Source organism: Balaenoptera acutorostrata, chromosome 2 (genome assembly GCF_949987535.1).
Source record: "Balaenoptera acutorostrata chromosome 2, mBalAcu1.1, whole genome shotgun sequence".
Taxonomy (NCBI): Eukaryota; Metazoa; Chordata; class Mammalia; order Artiodactyla; family Balaenopteridae; genus Balaenoptera; species Balaenoptera acutorostrata.
Genome location: NC_080065.1, coordinates 103,849,169 through 103,876,995, shown reverse-complemented (window position 1 = coordinate 103,876,995; position 27,827 = coordinate 103,849,169). Strand labels below are relative to the sequence as shown.

Genomic DNA, 27,827 nt, shown 5'->3' with positions numbered 1-27,827 from the left:
ATACCTCTATGCCATTTATTAATTAGTAATTTTTAAATTGTTATATTCTGCACAGTGTGCAATAACCCTACAAAAATGATCACTTTGCAATGCAAATTAATTCTTTGTCCCAGGTATTTGTTTGAAATTCTGTTTTTTCCAAGTTATTTGGCATTGATCTATATATCTTTTCATTTGTTTTTGCATGTTATTTTGTAAATAATTAAATTATTGTATAAATTACCTTCGTTATCATATTATTTAGTTATGTTGGCTTTTATAAACTTTATGATGCAATTAGTGCATTAGTGTAGTTACCACATACTTAACTTTCAGTAGATTATAAACTCTGAGGATAGGCACCATTCTTATACATCTGTAGATTTCTGTAGATTTCCTTGCAAATAGTAAATGTGCAATTAATGTTTGTATCTATATAATTGGATATAGGGAGATGTTATGTGGTAAGTGTGGTCAGTTGTTAAACATATAAATTACATATATGCTATAATTAGTGACTGAACACATATTAGTTGTGTATGTAATTTTTGACCTCTTTCAATAAATAGTTTTTATTTCTTTTTTTGGTAGACCATGACACACTATGTTTTATAAAAATTCACGTGTGCTTCTCCAAGAGTTTAATATTGTGCTTGTTCTTTTTTTTTTTTTTTATAAATTTATTTATTTATTTATTTTTGGCTGTGTTGGGTCTTCGCTTCTGTGCGAGGGCTTTCTCCAGTTGCGGCGAGTGGGGGCCACTCTTCATCGCGGTGCGCGGGCCTCTCACTGTCACGGCCTCTCGTTGCGGAGCACAGGCTCCAGACGCGCAGGCTCAGTAGCTGTGGCTCACGGGCCCAGTTGCTCCACGGCATGTGGGATCTTCCCGGACCAGGGTTCGAACCCGTGTCCCCTGCATTGGCAGGCAGGTTCTCAACCACTGTGCCACCAGGGAAGCCCCGTGCTTGTTCTTTATCACCATTCCTGTAAACAAAGACCTTCTTGACGTGGAGAAGATATTTCACATTGTGTATTTAACCTTTCTTTCTTTCTTTCTTTCTTTTTAATTATGGTAAGAACATTTAATATGAACATTTAACAAATTTTTAAGTGTACAATACAGTATTATGCACTGCAGGCACTATGTTGTATGGCAGATAAGATCTATAGAACTTATTCATCTTGCATTATTGAAACTTTATGCCCACCGATTAGCAACTCCCCATTTTCTCCTCCCCCTAATCTTTGCAACCACCATTCTACTCTCTGATTCTATGAGTTTGACTATTTTAGGTACTTTGATGTAAGTGGAATCATGCAGCATTTGGCCTTCTGTGACTGGGTTACCATATTATCTTCAAAGCTCATCCATGTCATTACATATTGCAAAATTTCCTTCTTTTTTTAAAGGCTGAATAAATACATTGTATTTATGTACCACATTTTCTTTATCCATTTTTATCTGTCAGTTGATATTTAGATTATTTCTACATCTTGGCTATTGTGAATAGTGCTGCATTGAACATTTGGACTGCTGTTGTCTCTTTGGTTCCTGATTTCAATTCTTTTGAATAAATACCTGGAAGTGGGATTGCTGGATCGTGTGGCACTTCTAGTTGTAATTTTTTGAAGAATGTCCATACTGTTTTCCTGTGTATTTAATCTTTAAAGTGATCTTTAGGTTTTTTTCTTTTCTTTCTTTTTGCTAAAAGTGGTTTGAATCATGGTCTTTTTCTTTCTAAAAAAGGAGAAGCATTGCACAGTTAAAAATTTCATGACATGAACCTGTGTTTAAATATTTTTCTGCTTCATATCTATATATATATATATATTTTTTCATATCTATATTTAAAAACAAAGAGGCATGTTTTGAAAGTACGTATCTCATGGTGTGTTCAGTAAGATGGGAATATAGTAGTAGGGAATTAGGAAGTTGACTGAAGAAATACACTAATAATATAATTTCATTTCCAACTCATATTTTTAAGGTCTAGAACTGAATTCTTATTTGTTTATTTTTGCATTGCAGTGAATGATCTAGGAGGGGACTTCATGGGAGTTGGTAAAGGCTCCTTAGCTGCTGATAAGGTTGTTGAAGAAATAAGAAGGAAAGGCGGAAGAGCAGTGGCCAACTATGGTACAATATTTGAGAGAACTATACTGCTTGTTTTATATTTCCTCCACTGATGCTGTTTCTCATGTTAATAAGTATTGAGCAAATATCTTGGCATTCCAGTATAATTATGAAATTAGATTTTACCTAAGTCTGCCAAAGATGTTTAGTGACGTATTTTTTAAACTTTTGATGTAGATTATTTCATGAGTCTAACTTTTATTCAGTTGTCTATTTAATATTTTTAATAATGAGCGCATGATATAATCAGTACATTACTGTAGATGTGAATATGAATATGCTCTTTTCTTAAAAGACCTGCCTTAGCTAAAAGGTCTTATGTATTTCTACAGAGTAACATTAAATTCTTCGTTTTAAAATTGCTTTTAAAAAACATTTCTTAAAGTAATATAGTGTAAGAAGTGAAGTGCCCCCTTTCTGCACCCAGCCTTCATATTACATTCTGCACAGGTGATCATTGCTGTATGCAACTTTCTTATCTCTATGAAAACGTAAGAGTCAAAGTTAGGCATTAGAAATAAAGACAGCAAATACAACCTGTATGTTTGATGTATTGATTCTAATAGTATTTGTAAGGAATCTTCTTGAGTAGATTTACTTGAAAAAGCTAGTGCTTACTGACTTTTCTGCAAATTAGATTGTTTTTATGGACCAGGGAGAAAATTAGATTGCCAGTGACTTTATTCTGAAATTTTAGAGGAAAGGAAATAGGATATGATTTGTTTTGAGAGTTCAAGGGAATAATGAGACAGACATTTTAGTATCTTATTTCCACATTGAGAGTCTAGAAAAATGTTTTCAACTTAAAAAAATTTCTGGGGTTTTAAAACCTATTTTGTAAAGATAAAGATTTCAGACTCTCTTCCCTGCCCCTCAGTTTTGATATTCAACCTGTATCAATCAGGATTCAGTCAAGAAAACAGAAGCCCCTCTCGGTTTTCCAAGTGTGAAGGGTTTTATACGAAGAATTAGAGACTTACCATTGGAAGGTCTGGGCAGGTGCATGTCAGGGAAACTGTCGATGACCATCTCAGCCTGTGGCAGGTGGTTTTCAAGAGCTCACCTGGATGTGCTGTCAGTCTCACATCTGCAGCCTGCTCACAAGGTTGCCTGCGTTTACAGTCTCTTCCTACTTTTCCTCCCTTTAAGCGAGTATCTCCTTTTGGCAGATCTAACTCAGGAGCTTATGGGTCCCAGGGAAGGGACCTGGCTCCGCCTGTGATTGCAGAGGAAGTAGAAAGAGGCAATGGTGATGTTGAGTTGACAGCTGACCATTTGACACACAGCTCTGGGGATATGAGCCCTTCTCCTGGGCTGATTAGCAGAAAATAACAAATCCATAATATTTCATTGAGCTTTACTTTTTTAGTTAGTATTACAAAAACAGTAGGTTTGTTTTCCAAATGTAGTGATACAGAATTGAACATGCTTTTTTCAAATTAAACACGCTTCTCCTTCCCTCCCTCTCAAAGTCTCATTTGCATCCTTAAGGGGAAGTGCTTATGTGGCTATTTAAAATTCAACAGAAATGAAATAAAATAGATTATTCCATTTGTCGTACTAGCCACATTTCAGGAGCCACATGTGGTTTGTGGTTACCATGTTAGTGCAGAAATAGAGCATTTCCATCTTCACAGAATGTTCTGTTGGACCATGGTGTCTTGGATATTATTGGTCAAATACTTCTCATTTACCCCCTCTCTCTTTTTTTTTGGTAGGTTAAAGGATTGCCTTAGGGACTAAATTTCTTTTGTAACATGTTATCATTTATATTTTAGTTTGTTACGTGCCTGCAATATAAATGTATTTTCCTTGGAAATGAGTTCTGTTGAATGAATAGTATCTGTCATGTGCTCTGAGCCACAGAATTTAGAAGTCCTTTGTAAGGGATATTACTGAAGTTTTGTCCTAATTTCCCTTTCCCTCAGATTCAGTGGAAGCAGGAGAGAAGGTTGTGAAGACAGCACTGGATGCTTTTGGAAGAATAGGTAATATTTCTTTGCATTTATGGTACTAACAGAGCAGCTTCTACCTTTCTAATGAAATATTTTTTATTTCACTTTTGTTTATTAAAAACTCTTTTTTGGTAATCAAATTTTTAGATTTGTTTTAAATTTTAATTTTTTTACATACCCTAATCTTATTCCACAAAGGGCTTGAGGTGACAGTTTTTATGCATGTATGTGTTGAGTTTGTTTTATATTTTTTTGTACTTTAAGAGCCTTTAAAGAGGCTTGTAAGTATTCTCTAAGTTTCCTTTTTATAATAATTTAATCATACCCCAAATATATTTAGAAAATAAAAAATAAATCAGTATTTTGGCAATAGAGGACCCAGTGGAATATTTTAGATAATTATAATGATTCAGATGAAAATGATTCAGTATCTTGCAAATTAATTAAGATGAATTATATAAAATAAAAATCTTCATTTTTAAGAAGCATTTCAAGCATTTCAAATATATTGTTTAATTTTCCTGACTTAGTCCCATACATTGTTAGTAAAAGGTTATTGAATTACTAGAGGGAAACTACTGCAGATAAGCCCAACATGTTTATAATCTGAAAAATGTTAATTTTTGTAGTTTGAATGTGTTTCCCCCCCCCCCCTTTTTTTGGTCTAGCATATATATTTTTCTAGCTATATTTGGTTGAGCTTGTGAGAGACATGTTCACATAGTGTCTGACACAGGGATAGAGACCACAAAGTTCTGAAGTCATAAGGTGAAAATAGCCACAAGATGGTGGTTGAACCTTAAGAAACAATCCCTTCTATTTTATAGTGAGAATGCAATTATGTATGAAGACAGGCCATCAGTTTCTAACTCTAATGGTTTCCTTTCTGGGCTTTTGACTTTTGAGTGGCAAGGAAAAATCTTTTAAACTTTTAACTTTCCCAGTGAATTTTGAAGTTAATTGAGGGATGGTTTACGATTACCACTGAATTCTAAGAACCTAAGAGTTGTGTGACTGCTAATTCTGTAAATAAGCTCACAGAATTTTGGCAGGAGGTAGAGGTGGAAACATTTAGGTATGTAGACTTGAGAGGAAAGCACTGATATAATGGGGTACTTATTGTGCTTTTGTGAATCAGATTTTTTTTTACTATAGGTATAAAATTGTGTTCTGCTAGCACTTGTTACCTATTATATCTACTTTTCCATGGGCGGGGGGGAGGCAGGGAACACTTTTGAAAGAAATGTGTTGTAAGCAAAGGCAAATTAATATGCTTGCTTTTATATTTGTGACTTGAATATTTTTATATTGTAGATGTTGTGATCAACAATGCTGGGTGAGTATTTCTTTTTAAATTTCCAATAAAGTAATGTACATGCAAACTTGTTTTAAGTGTTGACTTTCTCTTCTCAACATACATAATATCAATTTTTTAGAATTTTGAGGGACCGTTCCTTTGGTAGAATAAGTGATGAAGACTGGGGTAAGTTATTTAAAATATACGTTCTCTGGAACATACTTATCCATTTAGCCTTCTAATATTTGATACATTTACACACTTAAGGAAAAACTTGCTTCTACCTATTTTTGCTTCTGCTAATATAAGTGATGAGTAAGCTTTACAACTGAAAATGAACAGTTGGAAGAAAAGGCTTTTGTGACTTTCGTTCGTTTCCCTTTTTCTCTTTGAGAGATTGTCAGCGTTTTCTTGCAGTATTAGTTGTTTCTAACAGCCTTTTGCATGCTTGTCTGGCTGTGTGATTCTTATTTCAAGAGCAAGAGTAGGCTATGGAAGAGAGTCTGAGGCACTAAAAACGATGGAGATCTGAGAACTGGGTGGGAAAAACCTAGATATAATTTTGAAACTTCTAATAAGTAGGAAAAATTTCCATTAGGAATGTCATGTTGGAAAGATTGAGTTTAGATGATGAACAGTCACAGTTATAAAATTTTTTTATCCTGTTTGCTCTTTTTTGCCCTTACTTTCATTGGCTATCAGAACTAAAACAAGCATTGGTGGCTGAGACGGTGGCAGGCATGGTAACTGAGATGAATTACATCATTGTTTATAGAGTGTGTTTCTGGGAAATATTGCCAGAAGTTCTTTTGGAAGAAGCAAGATATCTTTCTGACTTAGAATTAAGCAAAGACGGCTTTTAGCTTCCAATTCCCTTGTAATAACTGGAGAAAAAAAGGAGCTGAGAAAGATAGAATTTGTTGGCAGAGGGGACTTAAGTCGGTGCTTTGCTTTGAGCTCTGATGGGGCTGGAGTGTGTCCTCTGGTTTCATCAGAGTAAGATTAAATCTGGAATTGTTTGTTTATCTGCATCATCCCCCAAGTTGTCTGTTCATTAGATTGACATTTCAGAAAGCAGGCTTCTCTGTCTCTCTTTTTCCCTCTTTCCCTCCCCCTCTTTCCTATACCTCCACGCCCTGACCCCCAGCTCTCTCTAACTCATTTGCAAATCCTGTTAAAAATAGGGATTTAGGGATATACTGAACATTTTATAAATATTTCTTGATGAAGAACTGAGTGGTTTTTGATTATGCTTTAACGTTTGTGTTGAGTCCCAATTATATATGTAAAATTCTTGGTTATTTGTATTAATGAATTTTTATATAAAATAGGCAAAAATTAAAGATGGCATTGCACTTAGATGTGCATAGGCATCGTATTTAGGTGGCATTATATTTATGATAAAGTTAGATATATTAGATAATCTAATCATAAATTATAGGCAAAATAGGTATGAATTATTGATTGGTTATGTAACTGGAACTAAAGCAAAAATGATTAGAGTGCAATGTGACAATAGCTGATTTTGAATGCTAGGTATAAAATGAACATCTTTGTATAAGTAAGTCTTTGCTTATGTTGATTCTGAGATAGGTCTGTCTAAATGTGACAATATTCCTGAAAAAAATTTCTTGTTTTAGATATCATCCAGAGAGTTCATTTGCGGGGCTCATTCCTGGTGACCCGGGCAGCGTGGGATCACATGAAGAAACAGAAATTTGGAAGGTAGAGTTGTATGTGGCTGTCAAGGGGGATTGGAGATGCCGTGTGTGGGTTCTTATGTACAGAGGAAAAGAATTGCTTTGACGTTGAAAAATACACCTTCTGATATGCACAGGCTTTTTAAATGTAGTTTTGGAAGATGCCTCCCCGTTACATTGGTGTCAGTCATAGATTAGCTAGCTGGACAACTTAGTATTTCTTTTCACCTCCTACTTTTCATTATTAATGATTCTCCTGCTATTCTCTGATATTTTAGCAGTACAAACATTGAGGATTCAGCAGTACTTTATTCTCTAACCAAAATATCATTTTTTGTGCCCAGTGACCAACTGGGGAGAGATGAGTGGCTGTTTTCTACTGGCTGACACTGGTCAGACATGAGTTAGTCTTTGTAAGCTAAGAACGGTAAGACTCTTATAGTTGCGTCTGTGTGACTCAGACGTGGCAGACCTAGTAAGTGGCCCCATGCTCTCTAACATAAAAGTTATTCCTGTTAACTCAGGGTTCACACACATCTACTAGAAGTAAATTGCGTGTGATATCTGTTCTTATTGGAGAGTTCTAGTATATCCTGATACTAGCAGTTTCTGAAAGTCAATGATAGGATTTACTTGTTCTACTAAGTAGAGTAAGTGAGATTAGGTCAGATTATGAGATGGTATTGTTTAATATGAGGCATTTAATATTATCCAGAAAGGGAAAGGAGCAAAGTTCTGAGGACTAAAGAATTAGAACTTCATGATCTAATATTTCTTACTAAAATTTTAACTTGTAAATTGGCAGTTTATTTTATGTTTATAAATACTTATTGTTTTCAGTACATAATGAATATACATTCTTACACTTGAATTCATTTCATCCTGACCAGGGATTCTTTCTAAAACAATAAAATCTCGCAGTTGAATTTTGAGAGATTACTTTTATTATTTATATTAATTTAGATATATGAATCATGACTTTAAGAACCTAATGGCAGTATACAGAGTTGCTTTTGACAGGTGTAATAGTAATGAAAAAGAAAAAAAAATGCTTAGAGTTGCAACATTATCAAAATATAGAAAAGATGATGTTGAGAGATTGATTTTCCTTTTAGGATCATCATGACTTCATCGGCTTCAGGAATATATGGCAACTTTGGCCAGGCAAATTATTGTGCTGCAAAGCTGGGTCTTCTGGGCCTTTCAAATTGTCTTGCAGTTGAAGGCGAGAAAAGCAACATTCATTGTAACACTATTGCCCCTACTGCTGGATCACGGTTGACCCAGAACATTTTGCCTGATGGTAAGTAGTTTAGATTTTTTTTAATGCTGTTCCTCACATACCTGTGTGGTGTGAGCTTTGTAAAAGTATTTAATTTTTTGAGTAGCTAAAAAAATTTCCTTACAATTTAAAAAAGCATTATGTGTAGTTTATGTTCATTATAGAAAATTTAGGAAAGCACAAACAAACAAAATATGACCCATAATTCTACCACACTGAGATAAACTTTCTCTTTGTGTAGGTAGACATACATACATTTTTTCTTTACAGAATGAGGTAATAGCATTCTTACTGGTTTATAATAATAATTATTTAAAACAATTAATAGATTATGTTTTTTAGGGCAGTTTTAGGTTTACAGAAGAATTGAGCAGGTAGTAAAGAGAGTGCCCATATACTCCTCCTCCCACACAGTTTTACATCAGTGTGCTACATTTATTACAGTTGATGAACCGGTATTGATCAATTTTTATTTATTTATTTATTTATTTATTTGGCTGCATCGGGTCGTTGAGGCATGTGGGATCTTTCGTTGTGGTGCGTGGGCTTTTCTCAAGTTGTGGCACGTGGGTGTTCTCTCTCTAGTTGCGGCGCATGGGCTTCAGGGTGCGTGGGCTCTATATTTTGTGGCACGCTGGCTCTCTTGTTGAGGCACGTGAGCTCGGTAGTTGTGGCACCCGGGCTTAGTTGACCCTCGGCATGTGGAATCGTAGTTCCCTGACCAGGGATCGAACCCGCATCCCTGCATTGGAAGGCAGATTCTTTACCATTGGACCACCAGAGAAGTCCCTGATTGATTATCATTAACTATAGTTAATAGTTTACTTTAGGGCTCACTCTTTAGGTTGTATGATTTTATGCGTTTTCACAAATGCATGATGTTATGTACCCACGATTTTAGATCATACAGAATGGTTTCACTCTAAAAATCCCCTGTGTTCCATCTCTTCATCCTCTCCCTTTTTTCCCAAATGTCTGGGAGGATTGAAGCTCATTTCTTTTTATCACTACATAATATTACATGGTATGTAGGTGCCACAATTTGTTTTTTCATTCACCTATCGTGGAACATTTTGATTGTTTCCAGTTTTTGACAGTTGTGAGTGAAGCTGCTATAAACATTCATGTGCAGGTTTTTGTGTGGACGTAAGTTTTCAACTCATTTGGGTAAATATTAAAGAGGATAATTGCTGGATTGTATGGTAAGAGTGTCTTTAGCTTTGTAAAAATTTCCAAACTGTCTTCAAAAATGGCTGTATTGTTTTTCATTCCTACTAGCAGTGAGTGAGAGTTCTTGTTGCTCCACATCTTTGCCAGCATTTATTATTGTTAGTCTTTTGCATTTTAGTTCTTTTAATAGGTGTATAGGGTATTTCATTGTTTTAATTTGCAGTTCCCTAATGACTTATGATGTTGTGCATTTTTTTCCTGTGCTTATTTGCCATTTATTTGTCTTCCTTGGTGATGTGTCTGTTCTTATTTTTTGCTCATTTTTAAATTGGGTTCTTTGTTTTCTTCTTCTTTTTTGGGGGGGGTTCTTTGTTTTCTTGTTGTTGAGTTTTAAGAGTTCCATGAATATTTTGGAAACAAGTTCTTTTTCAGATATGTGTTTTGCAAATATTTTTTCCCAGTCTTTAGCTTGTTTTTTAATTCTCTTTAGTCTCTTTCACTTTTGAAGGATAATTTCACTGGGTACAGAATTCTGGGTTGGTAATTTTTTTCTTTCAACACCTGAAATCTTTCACTCCACTCTTCTTTTGCTTACATGGTTTCTGAAGGAAAGTCTGACATAATTCTTTCCTTGTTTCTTTATGCATAAGGTATTTTTTCCCCTCTGTGTTCCTCCAAGATTTTCTCCTTGTTTTTTCTGCAGTTTGAATATAGTATGCATAATAATAGGTGTAGATTTTTGGCAATATTCTACTTGATGTCTTCTGAGCTTCCTGGATCTGCGGTTGGTATCTGTGATTAACTTTGGAAAATTCTCAGCCATCACTGCTTAAAATATTTCTTCTGTTGTTTTCTTTTTTTCTTCTACTTCTGGTATTCCCATTATGTGCCTGTTCTATCTTTTTATTTTAATTAATTAATCGATTAATTTATTTGATTAGGCCAGGTCTTAGTTGCAGCAGATGGGCCCCTTTAGTTGCAGCTTGCAGGCTCCTTAGTTGTGGCTTGCAAGCTCCTTAGTTGCAGCACGTGGGCTCCTTAGTTGTGGCATGCAAACTCTTAGTTGTGGGATCTAGTTCCCAGGCCAGGGATTGAACCCGGGCCTCCTGCATTGGGAGCGTGGAGTCTTAACCGCTGCGCCACCAGGGAAGTCTCAATGTATCTTTTGTAATTATACCACAGTTCTTGGATATTCTATTCCCTTTTATCTTTTTGTCCTTTTTTCTCTTTGCATTTCATTTCAGTTTGGGAAGTTTCTATTGACATATATTCAAATCAAGCTTACTGATTTTTCTTTTTTCATTTCAAAATGTTATATTGTTTTTGTTTTTTAGCATTTCCTTTTGAATTTTTTAGCATTTTCTTCTGTCTGCTTACAGTAGTCATCTGTTCTTGTAAGTTGTCCACTTTTCTCCATTAGAGCCCTTAGCATGTTAATCACAGTTATTTTAAACTCCTAGTTTGAAAATTCCAAAATCTCTGCTATATTTCAAGCTGGTTCGGAGGCTTGCTTTGTCTCCTCAGCCTGTACTTTTCTTGTCTTTTAGCATGCCTTGAAATTTTTGTTGAAAACTGAACATGATGTATTGGGGTAGTAGAAAGTGTGGTATACAGAGCTTTATTGTGAGGTTTCATGTTTATCTGGCTAGGAGTTAGGTTGCGTTTATTGGTTGCTGTAGCTGTTGGTGTCAGAGGCTACATTTTCCTCTTTGTCGTTGTTTTTGTGTCCCCTGTTGTCTTTGGGTTTCCCTAGGTACTCTTTGTGTTTGCAGCTCTCTCAGTTGTAATCCACTGTTGTTATACTGGAGGCCTGTTGAAGTGGCTGTAAATTATGGCGAGGGGAAGTGTTCTATAATCTTATGATTAAATCCGCAAGTTTTTTAGCAGGTCAAAGTCTCTGGACTCTGAGCTTCAGTACAGTTTTTTAGCCTTTTTTTTTTTTCTCCCCTTATTTGAGACAGGAAGGCTAGAGGAGTTCCACTAGTCTAATTGCTCTTCCCTTAGGTCAAATAAGGCTCTGGTAGCTTCCCTTGAGGATAGGCCTTTGTTAAGGAGAACAGAATGCTCTGGGCATATTTCAAAATGATTTTGTCTTATTGATTTATTTATTTTGTTACCCTCTCCCTTTTTCTCTGTAACATTTCAAAGCAAATCTTAGATGTTGCATTTCACCTAATAAATACTTGGAAATGTGTCTCTAACAGATATGGACATTATAACCACAATGCCAATATCACACCAAATAAAATAATTCATTAACATTGTCTAATACCAAATTTATATGAAAACTTCCTCGTTATCTAAAAAATATCATTTTAGAGTTAGTTTATTCCACAATGATCTAAACAAGGTTCACAGTCGTTTTGTTACTGTATCTCTTAAGTTTTATTTAACATATGATAGTTCATTCTCCTTTTTGAAAAAGTGCCAATTATTTGTTGAAGAAACCGCGAGTTCATTTGTCCTGAAGACTATTCCTCATTCTTGATTTGGATTGCCTTTGCACTTTTGTGGAAAATCAGTTGACCATGTATGTATGTGTGGGTCTGTTTCTGGATTGTTTGTTCTGTTGTATTGATCTATGGGCCTGTCCTTTTACCAATACCATGATGTTTTGATTACTATATTTTTATAGTAAGTCTTGAAATCAGGTAATGTGAGTCTTCCAACTTTGTTCTTTGAAAACATGAAATATAAAGTTTTAAATTTAAAAATTTAAATGTATGATTGAGAGCCAATGCTTATTTATTTAGTTATATAAGAAATAGAATACTTGACTGGTGGAAAACTGTATGGTTTTTGATACTCCTGGTTTTAACATGTATCTAAAAAGAAAATATCTGTAATACTTTAAAAGTAGTTTCTGTGAAACAGTACAAAACAATTGATGAGTGAAATTACTTTAGAATTAGCTGCTTCATGGCATACAAATGCTTATTCACAGTACCATTTTACTTTCCACGTTTGAGCTAACATTCATTTTAGAACTTGGGATTTGTAATACCAAGTATGTACTTGCTAGCTTTTCCTAAGAGCTGTGCCTAACCAGTTTGCTTTAGTGTAGAATAGCTATTTGTACCTGAGATCTATTTTTTTTTTCCTTTTCTTTTGTCAACAGGGCCATTTAAAAAAGTCCCTTATTTTAAAAAAACTTGATACTCTCATATCTTATTGAAGGAATTCTTGTTAAAGAACTGGATTATTTAAGTATAATGCTACATATATATGCACAACAGTGTAGGTTACTGGCAAGAAGTAAAGTATCAAAATGTAATGCATAGTCATGAACTCACTGCTCAACCCAAGAATTGGAACATTACTTGCATCTAACTTTATACCTTCTATTCTGTTCCTCTGCTTCATGCCAAGAGATAACCACTATTTAGAATTTTATGCTTATCATTTCTGTGCTAGACTCCTACCTTAGTCACTTTTTGCCATTGGCTGTAGACTTTCTTGGGGAAGCAGCAAGTTTCCAAGAAAATATTGAAAACTTGAGCTTTTAAATTTGCTTTCCTTTGGGAATGTAGCTTCCATTAATTTTGACCTCTAGAGATGTTAGGTCACTGTTTAATGTAGTATCTTTTATGCCCACCAAACCCTAGTGAAAGATGTTTGGAGAATAAGATCTACTTTAGACAAATAATTTAAGTTTCTGGACCTGCTTTCTCTTCTGTAAAGGAAGAGAGTTGTTACAGATCATTTTTAAAAGCCCTTCAGATTCTGAATTCCTGTTATTTTAAATTTTGGTATTTATTACTTTTTTATAGTTTAGAAAAAGCCGAAAATTTATTTTGCCTCAGCGTTTTTCCTCTTTTCCTCTGAAATATTAACTTACAGGCTGTCAAAGGAATTATTTGTTAAAGAACCAGGTGCTATGAGTAATGTGCGGAGACATTTGCAATTTCATTTCCCCCTTTGAAATATATTTGAAAAATGGAAAGTCATGTATGTGACTTACATGTTTCTTACATGAAATGAAACATAATCTTAGGATGAATACCCATGAACTAACTTCCCAAGCTGTATTAGTTATTTACTGCTGTGTAATAGATTACTTCAAATTTTGTGGATTAAAACAACAAGTATATATTATCTCACAGTTTCTGGGGTCAGGAATACTGTAAAGTGAAAGGTTCTTAGAGCTGCTCTTTAATTTACAGGGACTGTAAATGTCATCTTTGTCACTTTAAAATATAAAACTGTATTTTGTCCCTTCACAGTTAAAATTTACATTTATTTGATTCTTTAAAGATTATAAGATGTATTTACAAATCGTGTCTCCTTTGAGCCTTGCAACAACTTAGTAGAATAGGCAGGTAACGCATTTTAATTACCATCTTACAGATGCAGACACACGTCCAAGAGAGTTGAGCGCTGTGCTCAATGCCCTAAATTGCCTACATGGCAGGGCCAGCAGTAAAATCTAGGTGTTCATGCTCCTTGTGTAGTACCTTTCTGCTCTGTTAAGTTGCTCACAGAAGGTATGCAGCAGGAAAATATTTCTTACACTTTGTGACTCATCAGTAACGGTTGCAAGGTCCATTTTCCATCATCTTACTGCCATTACAGTTGTCAAGGCTGTTTTGTAGTTTTCTAGCTTCTGGGAGAGCAAAATAGTTTTGGGAATGAATGGTACCTAAGTTCATTATGCTATGTATGCCTTTGCTCACCAGTCTTTGCCAAGGCAGCTTTAACTTGTCTTCTAAACAGTATGTTACCCATCTTGGAAAGGTATATCTGATGCCTTCTATGTTAGAAGCCTGAATATATCCATTGGGATGAAAAGATTCTTCTAAAAGCCTTGGATGTTAATACTAATTATTTATGTATATCTAATTTTTTTCTTATTTATTTAAAAAGTCTCTGAACCTATAATTTTATGTGAGGAATTTTCAGAAAGTAAAATGATTGATTGAATATGTATATATTCTTATTGATAGTTTTTTTTTTTCTTTTTTTGGCTATTTATTTCAGATCTTCTGGAAGCTCTGAAGCCAGATTACGTGGCACCCCTGGTCCTTTGGCTTTGCCATGAGAGTTGTGAGGAAAATGGTGGCTTGTTTGAGGTATTCTGCACCTTTGCACTTTCTCCCAAAGCAATATTTGTGTAATTAAATATAAAAAATGATTCAAAAATCAGTATTTTCCAGTTGTTCACATTTGTAAAAATCTGCATCAGTTGGTACCACTTGTATATTTTTTAATATTATGTATTTGTTATAATTAAGGAACAAGTATGACTAATGTCCTTTTTTGAGAAAGTAACAGCAACTTTGTAAATTGTTCTTCCCTAGTTCTTCATTTCTGATATTCTTGTCAAATGAAAATGTGACTGGCTGGTTTGATGTGTTTAGTCAGATACAGAAAGTCTCATTTGGTTAGAGATGCTGAGTAGTAAAGTGAAGGGACAGAGGTGATGGTTTAAAGTCAGCCAGGCCAGGTTTTGATTTCTTGCTCTGGTAATTGCTGGCTCGCTGGAATATTGTACAGATTAACCTCCCTGAGTTTTAGTTTTCTTGGGGTTTTGTTGTGAGAACTGGAGATCATATTTTTAAACTCTTAGCCTACCTAGCAGTCACCCCTCAATTTTAACTATTATATCAGTATAGCAGGAATTCAGTCTGGGTATGATAGATCAGTAAACACAAATTATTTGTATTAACTTTAAAAATAAACTTTGCTATGTTTCCCTATCGCAAAGCTTTACAAGTTTACTATAAAAATAAAAACCACACATAATCCTACTATCCAGTGAGGTTCAGTTTTCACTCTATAATCAAAGTCCCTTTAGATTTCCTTATGCTGATTTATATATTTTTTGGTCCTCATTTGAGTTTGATCTCTTTTTTCTTTTCTAGCATAAGCTGTTATATTTTAGACCACCCCCCTTTATTTGATTCTCTGTGGTAATATAATAATAAACCTGTTGCATGCGGAATACATGACATCCAAAGATATTTCTTGGTAGCAAAATTACCTGGCTCAGTTTGAAGTGAATGATATATTAGCCTGATTTATTTGAATAAAAAGCTGTTTAGTAAATGAAAAACAGTCTACACCTGTCTATGCAGAGATAGGCACCTCTGCTTTCTTAATCACAGTCGTTGATTGTGAATTGTGGAAAATGAGAGGTGGAAAGAACTTTACAACTCTAGATTTACAGAAGAGAAATTTAATAATATCAAGCCATGTGGAGCTCCAAATTTGGTCTGCCTGTCTTTTATCTCATTAAGGAATTAAGCAAAAATTCTTTGTCTTTTACATTTATATTTGTTATTAATTCTGTGAACAAAAATAATATATGCTTTTTGTAGAAAACTTCAAATATATAGGGGAGTTTATAGAGGAAAATAAAAATCACCCACATTACCACTATCGAGAGATAACTCCTATTAATATTTTTATGGATATTCTTTTCCAGTCTTTTATTAGGTGTGCATTTTACACGAGTAGTCTTTTTTTTTAAGTATACAATTTACACACATACCCAGACATGCACAGATAACTAGGATAATGCTGTAGATGAAGTTTTGTATGTTGTTCTTTTAGTTTACTATATTGTGAACAGTTTTAGTAAGGGACATTTGCTGTGTGAGATTGAGTGCAAAATACAGTAAGAGCGGTGTGTAATATCCTGACTTAAACCTTGAATGTAAATTGACACTTTGTTTGCCAAGTTTTGATAGATATCTAGAGTGGCAGATAGAGATTTTTTGGATCGACTGGAGCTGTCGTTTCTAGCACCTGCGAGGAGTTTGCAGCTTGTTGCTTCACTCCCCAAATATGATAAAAGATGATATTTTTCTTGCCTGTTATCAGTACCACTGCCACTTTAACTACTCTGACAGCATCAAGGCCGATTGTCCTGTTAATATACGTAAAGGAATGAGTGATTTTTAAAAAGCCATACCCTTGAGCGTAGAGCCACTGAGAAGTGTGCTGTCTGCTGGTACAGTTTCTTCTGTTATATGCATGTGGAACACTGTAGTTGTGGTGTTTGAAGATATGACAAACAGATTTTCTTACATCAGACATTTTCTTCTGAGGATTTCCTTGAATGGCTTCTAGAAAAAATACCATCTTTCTGTACGGTGATTAATGTATTTGGTCATTTGCCATATTTCTATATAAAGGTGTTTCATTAAAATGAGTATATGTAGTTCATTAAGTCAAATCCTGGCTTTATTTTTCTTTGCTTTTTATTTGTTTTGATTCATTAAGTCTTTCTAGAAGGACATGTATTTCAAGTGATGTGCTGGGCAAATTTGGTATTTATATTGTTTAACCTTCATGGTTACTTCATGAAGAGTGTATTATTATCCTGATTTTATATAAGGGGAATCTTGAGTTTAGGGAAGTCAAATTATTTGACCAGGAATCAGACAGCTAGTCTGTAGAAGAACTGGTATCGCACCTTGGTTTCTGTGCAAAGTCATGCTTTTCTACTACATGCATTTCTGCTATATTGTGTTGCTTTATTTTTCTACTCTGATAACATGAATAGTGCAAAGTCATGCCGGCCAACGGAGTTTTGTAGAGCTGCATTATTTTCATCCGTTGTCATCTAGCATTCTGATACTCTTAAAAAGATAGCTGCCTGTTTTGTTAATTTCATGAAAATTCTATTAGTAATTTCACATTAGATGGTATAACTTCTTCCTCCTCTTTTTGGTAGGTTGGAGCAGGATGGATTGGAAAATGTAAGTCTCTTTTGGTTTTTGGTTTGCCATACATTATTTCCATATCTTTAAACCTGCATATCCAGGTAGAGCTGGGTAAAGACCTTGTCAAATGCCGAACCATTGGATTTAGTGCACGCATAATCAAACTCAAACATTGTAATAGCAACAGGTCTTCTAAAACATGGAAGTTGTCCTGCAGGCCTGTGGTATTTTCAAGGATCTTTTCAGTTTTTTTCCTATTAGCAGTGCTTATTCAATATTTGTCCTGTCCTATTCAGAACTGGCTGTTTTTTCAGACAGCACAGTCTCTCTTTATATTGATGTTTGTCTTCCCATGTCTCCGGCACCCCACATGCTTGTTCAGCAGAGTAGTGAGTGGGAGGGAGGGCGTTTTTTGAAGATGGGAAGAGCTCTGTCCTGGGCAAGTTCTCCAATTCTCTCAGTGATTCTTTTCTTCCTTGGAGCATGAGACATCAGAAGGAGACAGTGGGGAATCACACTGGACAGCTTTCTAGAAGAGAAATTGCAGCTGATCTATAGAAATTATTCTCCTTCAGCCCAACAGTAAATTCATCTGGCTTAAGTCCTCTTTTCCCCCAGTTCTTAAACCTTGTGAGCTCCAGATTGGATAATTACTTTATGGTGTTTAAAAAAAATTGTGAACATTCCAATATCCCAATTCAAGTTTTCATTTGGATGCTGGTATCAAAATTAATTGAATTATTTAAAAGGCTGCCATTGCTGGATGACATTGTTACAACATATTGTAGACTATTGTTAATGACTGTTCTCTAAGTTATGAAGTAACTTATTCAAACATTTTTAAGTGTCTTATGACATCTTTTAAGAAAGGAAGATCAGTTGTTGCAATAAAAGCTGTATATGGGACTTTATCAATAAGAAATCTCTAGAAGCTTCTGTCATTCCCCAGGACAAATCTTCAATTTAGTAATCATCAAAGTCTGACCATTCTGTTTAAATAAGGTTCTGTTTATTCCTCAGGCTTTTTAAAAAAGACACAGTGTTAAAAATTATCTTCATGGAACTTATGCAGCAATGATGATTTTTGTGAATCTGGGCAATCTAGTTGACTTCCCATGGACAAGGAGGAAGAGCAAAGGGAGGAAACGGGAGAATTATGTGGGGTTGTCTGATATATTAATTTGATTATCTGGAGTCTTTGGCCTGTTATCACCACTAGTTTTCAGTTTGCTATTCAACAAAGCTCTACTCTGTTCTGTTACCTTAAAGTGTATTATCTAAGTGATCTGTGGTGATGAAGACAGTCTTTTGGTGTGATTATATATAATTTAACTTTCTGATTCAGCATTTCATCCTACCTTTAGTAGTATCTGGCATAGTCAGAGGAGGGAGAGGTTTTCCCTTCAGCTTCAAATATTAGAAAAAGAAATTTGACATCCTAATGGGTTTGTTATTCTTTTAAAAAAAATTTGTAGTAAAAATCTTTAGAAGTTAGAATCTTTTTTCCAAATTCCATTTTTCTTGAAGTTAAAAAAAAAAAATTCAGGGGACTCATGAATTCTGCTTTCTGTCTCGCTCTTAAACTGTGTGTTCAGTATCTTAGTTTTGTTTCTATAACCAGTACGATGGGAGCGGACCCTTGGAGCCATTGTAAGACAGAGGACTCAGCCAATGACTCCTGAGGCGGTGAAGGCTAACTGGACGAAGATCTGTGACTTTGATAATGCCACCAAGCCTCAGAGAATTCAAGGTAAAGAGTCCCAAGTCAGTTCAGTCCTGGTTGGGGAATCAGAGGCAACAAAGCATTCTCTTCTCTTATGGAATTGTCTTCTTAATTGTGATAACTTAGATGCTCAAATCATCTAGAGCACATTTTCTGCTCCAGTAGGTATTAGAACTCTCCAATTTAAGGTATGTATGTTACTCCCACTGTCAGTTTTTCAGTTTTCTTATGATCCTGATTTTTTGGTATATGTGTGATGGAGAGGATGGTAGGAGGTGTTTACCCATTTGTGCTCAATGCGTCTATTCCCCATCTGGTGGTTGGTTTCAAAGTCTTGCCTTATCTAATCACATGCTCCTTATCTGACCTGATTTTTCTTTATTTCCCCAAAAGTTTATTTAAGTCTTATATTATTTAGGCTTAGGTCTTTTCTCTCTAGTGAATAGATTTTGCTTTGTTTTAGCACTTTGTCTTTGCTACTGTTTCTCTGCCTTTCTAAGATGCCTCTTATTCCTTTTATCACCTCTGCTAATCTCGGTGCTTCTTTAGAAAAACTCAAGCCCCAGATGTTCAACAAAACCTCCCCAGATATTCTGGGCTTCATTGATCTCTTTCTTAGCTGAACTCTTACAACTTGAGCGTCTAATCATGACTGCTTTCCACTGCTTTTGTTTCATAAGTGTGTGGTTTCTTAGCTGCATAGTAAGTTCCTTTGGAGGCAGAGAATGTATCTTGTATGTCCTTTTGTATTTGGTGCTAGTATAGTGCTGAACTCATAGAAAGGATTTAGTAAATGCTTGTTACCTTGAATTATTGAATCATCTATGATATGCCACAGGAAGAGATGGCCAATAAAAGTCACATTATTTTTTCTAGTATAACTCACATATGTATATAATATATGAAATTTAAAGGACCTTTCTGGGAAGGATCATGAATTAGGATTATTTTATAGAAAAATCTTTTTTTCCCTTCCTAGTATTATATTTAATGTTTGATAGAAGAATATATCTGAAAAATGACTGTTCTTTTTTTTTTTTTTAATCCCAATGTTACTTTCCTGTCTGCTGGTACACTCACTGAAATATTCATTGTACTTTTCTCAATCAGAGGATAACATGATTGTTATGTCATTAGCGGTAGCATTTTCTGTATTCTTTTTTTTTGATATTTGAGATAAATTTAGTCTCCGAATAGCAGTCACCTATCAATGAAAATTAGGAAAAGGAAAAAGAAGAAGTGTCTTAAAAACTCTTCTCTGAGGTCAGAATTCCATTTTATTGCCTTAGAAGTATTAGACTAATATAAAGAAAAAGCTAACAATGAATTATATAGTTATAAATGAAAAGATACCCCTAGTATTTGAAATACAGTTAGAAAAAAAATCTTACACTCTCTGTAGAATCACGACTTTCCAAGCACCCATTTCATCATTCTCATTTTACAGATGATGGAACTAAATCCCAGAAAAGCTGAGTAAGTGGCCCAAGCTTTCTCAGTGTTTGAGCCAAGAGTTAACTCAGGTGGTCTGTCTTTGAGTGCAGTACCGCCAGCCTGTACCGAGGTTACTTTCAGTTAAATAGCCTCCCATCTAGGCAGCAGCCTAAATGGGGTGGTAAGAGGGGGATTGGTAGGCAAGAAACCTACCTAGTGTCACCAGGAATGGCAGAGAGCCCTGGTCATCTCACATTCTGTAGTTTAGTTATAGTTTTTGTCTGAGTTTAGAAGGAGGTTTGTTAGAAAGCTCCCAGAGCTTTTGGAACCTTATGGCATATGTGGATACTCTGTGAATCTCCTTTATTAACCTTTTAGACCCCAGAATAGCAGCTTCTGAATTCTGTCCAGAGTCACTGGTCATAATGGTGGTTTTCTCTGGAAGAATTTTCAGTAATATTTTCTGAGCAGTTACCTGTACAGAGACCTGGGGGTAATCTTGACATTGTTGCATCCTGGAGGAGGGGTGATGGTGGGGAGAGAAGGAAAATTAGTTGTCCCTCCACCAGATGGAAATTGCACATCTGTGGACAAGGATCCGACTTTACAGAGTTGTAAAAATCACTCAAAGACTGCAAAGCTCAGAGCCTCTTTGGAATCATAACGTGGGGAGAGTATGTTGGAAACACCCAGTTATCTTTGGTCTGTTCAGAGTCTCACGATTTTTTCCTGCAATAGCCTGACATCATACAGTCAGTTCATGAATGCCAGCGAAGGTTCTGCAGCAGGCTTGCTGGATGTTATAGGAATGATTGTCTAAAGCATTGTAGCTTTTCTTAGTCACGTCTGTAACAAAAGCTTTTTTTTTTTGGAAATAGCTTACATTTATTTGGATTTCACCAGGAGAATGTTAGCTCTTTAGGATATTTGAAAGATGATGCTTTTATGATCTTTATGTAATAGGTTTACCAAAGCACTCTGTCTTATTTAAATTCCAGTGATCCTAAAGAGAAAATTCAGTTCGTTCATCCTTATTTATCCTGAAGTTGATTGACTTGAATCATTCATGATTTAAATTTTTTTTCAGTACAAATGAAATATAGTTCAACTATATAGGAAAAATCTGGAAGTTTGTCCTGTGGGTCACTATTTAAATAGCACTGTTAAATAACTGGCTAGATATTTCACATATGCAAATGCTCTTCCCACACCATAGTGGGACTGATTTTTCTTTTAATTAATTTTTATTGGAGTATAGTTGATTTACAATGTTGTGTTAGTTCCTGCTGTATAGCAAAGTGAATCCATTATACATATACATATATCCACTGTTTTTTAGATTCTTTTCCCATATAGGTCATTATAGAGTATTGAGTAGAGTTCCCTGTGCTATACAGTAGGTTCTTATTAGTTATCTATTTTATATATAGTAGTGTGTATATGTCAATCCCAGTCTCCCAATTTATCCCTCCCTGTCTCCCTCTCACTTGGTAACCATAAGTATGTTTTCTACATCTATAACTCTGTTTCTGTTACGTAAATAAGTTCATTTGTACCATTTTTTTAGATTCTACATATAAGTGATATCATAGATATTTGTCTTTCTCCTTCTGACTTAACTTCACTCAGTATGACAGTCTCTAGGTCCATCCATGTCACTGCAAATGGCATTATTTCATTCTTTTTTTATGGCTGAGTAATATTCTATTGTATATATGTAGCACATCTTTATCCATTCGTCTGTTGATGGAAAAAAGCATTATTATTGTTATTTATTCCTTTTTTTAGAATCAGTTGGCGGTATAATTGAAGCTCTAAATAAAATAGATTCAGATGGAGGAGTTTCGGCAAATCATACCAGTAATGTGACATCAACAGCTACATCAGGATTTGTAAGTGGAAGAGAAAGCCTAACGCTTTGCCTTCTCTGGAGACTTTTTTCTTTTCTTTCCTTTTTTTCTTTTTTCTTTTCTTTTATGCAAAAAATGCTTTTCCAAGCTATTAATTTATTGTTAAATAGGAAAGGTGAGTGACCATAAAATTTTATAGAACATGTACTGAATGTTTATAAAATTTGAATGAACATAAAGCTAAAATATTAAATGTAACTTTTAATTTCTCTTCTTCAGTGTAATAGAGGTTTTTTTTTGTTTTTTGGAGCATTTTTGATAATTGTCCTTCAGTCACTTTCTAACTCTTTAGAAAAGGATATTTAACTTAGTGCCTCTTTTGAGTCATTTCTTTTAAGGAAAAGCATTGATAGGTTGTATTTTGGAACTATTTCAACATGGCTGCAAGTAAAAAGTCTCCCATTGTGTCAGAAATTCTAAGAGAGCTGTGGTTATAGCTCTTGTGAAGTTTGCTGATTAACTATCTCCAGTACTTCTTTTTAAAAAAAAAAAATTATAGTGCATAAATAATAAGAAATAAGTCATTTGACACATTCAGTTGTGGTGTTTTGTGACTTAGGGGAGACATAGTGATGAAATAAACAATCTAATTGTAACCCTGAGAATATTATCAGTTTATAAATGTGATTTTACTTTAGAGCAGGGGTTGGCAAACTTTTTTGGTAAAGGGCCAGATGGTACGTATTTTAGGCTTTATGGACCACGTACTGTTTCTGACACATAATCTTCTTTTTCTTTTTTTAGACCACTCTTAAAAAAATGTAAAAACCATTCTTAATTCTCAGCTGTTGTTTGCTGACTCTTGCTTTAGAATGAAAGTGATCAAAAATTGGACATGATTCTTTTATAACCTAACATATGCTTCACAAATTAGCTAGGCATGTCATCACTAAATAGAAAAATACAATATCCAATTAGATAAAGGACAGTCCTGGGTAGGAGCTTACGGTAAAATCTAATTATAACCAAAACCATTATGAGGGAGTCTGATTTACAAGCATTAAGCAGTGTTTTGCTCATCTGTTTCTACTGACTTTTATAAAATAGATCTTATAGAGCCATTCATTATCCCTGTTTATAATAAGTTTTTTATTTTTTGTAATTTTGAGTAGCTAACAGTCACTGTATTAACAGGCTTTTCCATCAGCAGAGACAGGAAAGTTGAAAATGAGATGTACTATCTGTTAGCAAGAAGCGGGCAAGAAAAAAGTACTTATTTGTAAATGAGGTCTTTTTCCATACATTATAATTGATTTTATTTAAAAAATATAGTGAAACAATTATGATACCCTATCAGATTTACTAAAATGACATTCTATTCACAAAGCTAAGTATGTAGCTGTTAATAGTTTTGAAAAGTCAGAAATTTAAAGATTTGACAAGAATATCAGTGAAAAAAATAACTTTCTACAATTGTTCCATAGGCTGGAGCTATTGGCCATAAACTTCCTCCATTTTCTTCTTCTTATACGGAACTGGACACTATTATGTATGCCCTTGGAGTGGGAGCATCTATCAAGGAACCGAAAGATTTGAAATTTATTTATGAAGGGAGTTCTGATTTCTCCTGTTTGCCTACCTTCGGAGTTATTCTGGCTCAGAAATCTATAATGGGTGGAGGATTAGCAGAGATTCCTGGGCTCTCAGTCAACTTGGCAAAGGTATGCATAATAAGAAACCTTTATTTTGCTCTTCTTCTCTTTCTTTAAATATGATTGGTAAATGTCACATGCTGTGTGTGTGTGTGTGTGTGTGTGTGTGTGTGTGTGTGTGTGTATGGTGTCTTAATACAATAGTTTATAGTGGTTGATTCAAGGATAAAGATTTAGCATGTCTTTTGATTTTTCTTAAAAAGAAAAAAAGGGTAGAGAGTTAGTTGAAAAGGCAAGCAAAAAGAAGACAACAATAATTATGTACAGTCCATAACCCTGGCATAATGTTATTAATTCTCTCTCTGCCATTACATGCTATTTGACCAAGGGTAAATAACTTCTCTAAGCTTCAGTTTCCTTATGTATAAAGTGGGTATGATAATCCTCACCTGACGATAGTGATGAAGGAGCAAGAGTGAAGAATATTTGAAGCAGAGAGAACAGGTGTAAAAGGCCCTGAGGCAGGTGCATACTTACCTTGTTTTTGGAACAGCAAGGGGGTTGATACAGCTATAGAATGAGCAAGGGGGCAGTGGTAGGAGAAGAGGGCCTTGTAGTCATCGTAAGAATTTTACCTCATACTCTGATTAACATGGGAGGCCATTTGTAGTGCTTTGAACTGAGGAGTGGTATGATCTGGCTATGTTCACTCACAGGCTCATTTTTGCTCCTCTGTGGAGAATAGATTTATGGGAGCCAAGCATGGAAGCAGGGAAACCAATTTGGAGTTGATTATGGTAATTCCAGCACTAGTCTGGATATGCATGGAAAGAAAGAGGAGTCAAGGAGGAAGGTTTTTGGTCTGGTTAACTGGGATGATATATATGCATATATACCCATATATTTAGAATTAATTATGTACAATGTATTTAACATGTATAGTAGTTACATATGGTATATTACTATGTATAATAAAATAGATATATACAGTTACTTTAAGGTGGGGATGATCAGGAGTTGGTTTTGGACAGATTTGAGATGCCTAGTACACATTCAAGTGGAGGTATACAGTGGGCAGTTAAATATGTGAGTTTAGAGTTTGTGGGGGAGGCCCTACTGGGATTCGTAGCATTTAAGTGAGATTTAAAGACATGAGGCTGGGTGAAATCACCCCTGTGTGAATGTAAGTAGAGAAAAGCCTGAGTTTGGTGAGAGGTGAGAGGTGGAAGAGATGAGGAGGAGTGAGCAAGAGAGACTGGGAAGGAGTGGCTGGTGAGGTATGAGGCGTATCAGGAGAGTGTGGTATTTGAGAAGCAAAGTGAATAAATGATTTCAAGAAGGGAGGAGCAAACAATTGTGAGAAGGCTTTGGGGTTATTTTATTTCTTGAAGTAAGGGTCAGACCATGAGTCCAGTTGATAACTGTTGAATCGTAGACTTTTGAACTGATTTCTGTGATTTTGACTGATTGGAGAACCCATTTACTGGAGGATCGATTAGCTCATTGCTGCTCTGAATCTATGAGAATCTACGGTTATTTTATTAAAGTATTCGATGAAGTTGGGAGGGAGGCAAGAAATAGATGCCAGGCAGTTTGTAGTTTTAATCACTCTCTCATTGTATTTGTTGCATATAGTTCTTCTGTTTGGGTAATGTCAGTACAAACAATTGAAGTAAATGTTTCAGAATTCTTCCTCAGACTTGGAAGGAGTTGGAAATCATGAATAGTGTTCAAAATCTGTCACTGGGAATGATAGCCGTCTTGGGATTTGAATCCCAGTCTTCCTAACCTTGAGCTTCCAGGTCGTATGATAGTGAGGCAGTCCTTCATTTGTCCTCCCATCACTACCCTCACCCATTTTCTTTTTCCCTTCTGGGTTCTGAGGAAGACTGGGAATTAAACTGTCCCATAGCAGTTGAGTGTGGTCATTCGGATATATGAGTCAGGTTTTGTTTTTACTGTCCTATTGTATTCCTACATATATTTTTATATTCTTGCTTTGATACGTTGAAGTTAAGTGGCTCTGAAGTTGCACAGGGTCTTTAGTATTTACTCTTACACTAAGGAAATGTTGACATTGGCAGTGCTTTTACTTGAATGTGGTTGTAAGATTTTTATTAATGTTTTGGTTGTGTCATTTGTATTTGGCAGGTGTGACCTGAAATTACTTTACTAGTACTGACCTATTTGTTCATTTTTATTCAATAGATATTTATTGGATACCTGTTGTGTGCTAGGCGCAGTGACGAGCACTGGAAATACGCCTAGTTTAGTGTCTCCATTGGCAAATAATCCACAGTTATCAGTCAACAAAAATTTATGAATGTCAAGAAAGAACACAAATGTATCTTTTCTATTCTAGAGAGCTGACAGTCTTTAGATTGGGGGACTGATTATTTCTGAATCATATAATTAAGAAGTGGGAGCCAAATAGTTTGAGACAGATAGTTTGGGGGAAGTAGTCGCGTGAACGTGTGGACAGTGAAATGCCACTTGTGATTAGCGGTATCCACAGAAGAAGCTGTGGAAAAAGAAAGTCTACTAATAAAATTTTGCTTACCCTAACGTAGGTTCTTCATGGGGAGCAGTACTTGGAGTTATAGAAACCACTTCCCAGAGCAGGTGAGTTCTTGATCGTTTTATTTTCTGACTAACCTTCCAAACTGTGTCAATGTGTTAAACTGGCATAGAGCAACCTAAATAAACTATATTATAAGTTATTCATGTGCATGTCAGCCATTAGAGTAGATTGATGTTAACTAGTACCTATTTTGGTTGCCTTAAACTTTGTCCTATTTGAATAGTCTTATTTAATAAATTACTTCAAAATACTAAACATCTGGTCAACAGTTGAAAGGAGCATATTCTGTGTGTGTCCTAAACTTAGTGATTGTGTATAATCAGTTATGATTCCCATGAATATGATTCTTCATTCTTTTGTCAGGTATTTGTGTTGGTACTGACTTTCATAACGCAAACAATGTTAAAAGATACAGAATGTCTTGTAATTAACTTTTTTCTATTTTCTTTTAGAGTAAGTAAAACCAAGGCTGTCTTAATAATCAGTTTATTTTTCTCAATAATATCTTACTTGTTCAGTAAATCTTCTCATTATCTTTTCACTTTACTTTGATATGTTTGTTTTATGTTGCTACTCTGATGTCAGAATATTAATTATATACTGACCATGTAAGGTGGTAAAATAAAAAAAAAGTCTTTTTCATTTCACATTATATAATGTAGAGGTCAGCAAATAGCTAGAATTGTACTTTAATTTTTTTTGAGATTTTAATTAAAAAAAATTCGTATTGCTTAATGCTGAATAGTTCTGTTTCAGTGTTAGTGTTACTTGTTTCTGGTTGTTTTTGTAGTTCTTCGCTGTTTTTTTCTTCTTCTTTTAGTTTTTCCTTTGTGGTTTCATGCTTTTCTTTTGCTTGTGTTCCTTTCTCTTTTGTTTTTGGGTATCTGTTGTAGATTTTTGATTTGTGGTTACCATGGGGCTCATAGATGTTGATTTATGACTGTGTTTATTTGTTTTAAACCAGGTAGTCCCTTAAGTTCAAACACATTTTAAAAGCTCTACATTTTTTACTCGCTTCCCCCATACTTTGTGTTTTTTGGTTTTTTTTTAATTAATTAATTTTTATGGCTGTGTTGGGTCTTTGTTTCTGTGCAAGGGCTTTCTCTAGTTGTGGCAAGCGGGGGCCACTCTTCATCGTGGTGCGCAGGCCTCTCTTGTTGCGGAGCACAGGCTCCAGACGCGCAGGCTCAGTAACTGTGGCTCATGGGCCCAGCTGCTCCGCGGCATGTGGGATCTTCCCAGACCAGGCCTTGAACCCGTGTCCCCTGCATTGGCAGGCAGATTCTCAACCACTGCGCCACCAGGGAAGCCCCCATACTTTGTGTTTTTGATGTCATAGTTTACATCTTCATGTTTATCCCTTTACTGATTATTGTAGTTATACTTGGTTTTACAATTTTTTT

At 35.2% G+C, this 27,827-nt stretch overlaps 1 protein-coding gene across 1 annotated transcript; it reads left to right on the top strand.

The window, feature by feature from the left end:
- Positions 1-433: 433 nt before the first annotated feature.
- On the top strand, positions 434-26,885 carry LOC130707143 (peroxisomal multifunctional enzyme type 2-like). Its single transcript, XM_057540372.1, has 13 exons — positions 434-443; positions 1,982-2,116; positions 4,042-4,101; positions 5,383-5,404; positions 5,505-5,551; positions 7,006-7,090; positions 8,181-8,368; positions 14,495-14,586; positions 17,196-17,220; positions 18,806-18,934; positions 22,130-22,233; positions 23,676-23,912; positions 26,877-26,885. The coding sequence occupies exons 1-13, from the start codon at positions 434-436 to the stop codon at positions 26,883-26,885; spliced, it is 1,143 nt and encodes a 380-aa protein (XP_057396355.1).
- Positions 26,886-27,827: the final 942 nt, after the last annotated feature.

Excerpts from the sequence above, each read along its gene's own strand:
- LOC130707143 (XM_057540372.1), top strand. Across the intron at positions 4,102-5,382 it reads GGATGCTTTTGGAAGAATAG|ATGTTGTGATCAACAATGCT; the intron begins GTAATATTTCTT and ends TTTATATTGTAG. Across the intron at positions 8,369-14,494 it reads CCAGAACATTTTGCCTGATG|ATCTTCTGGAAGCTCTGAAG; the intron begins GTAAGTAGTTTA and ends TATTTATTTCAG.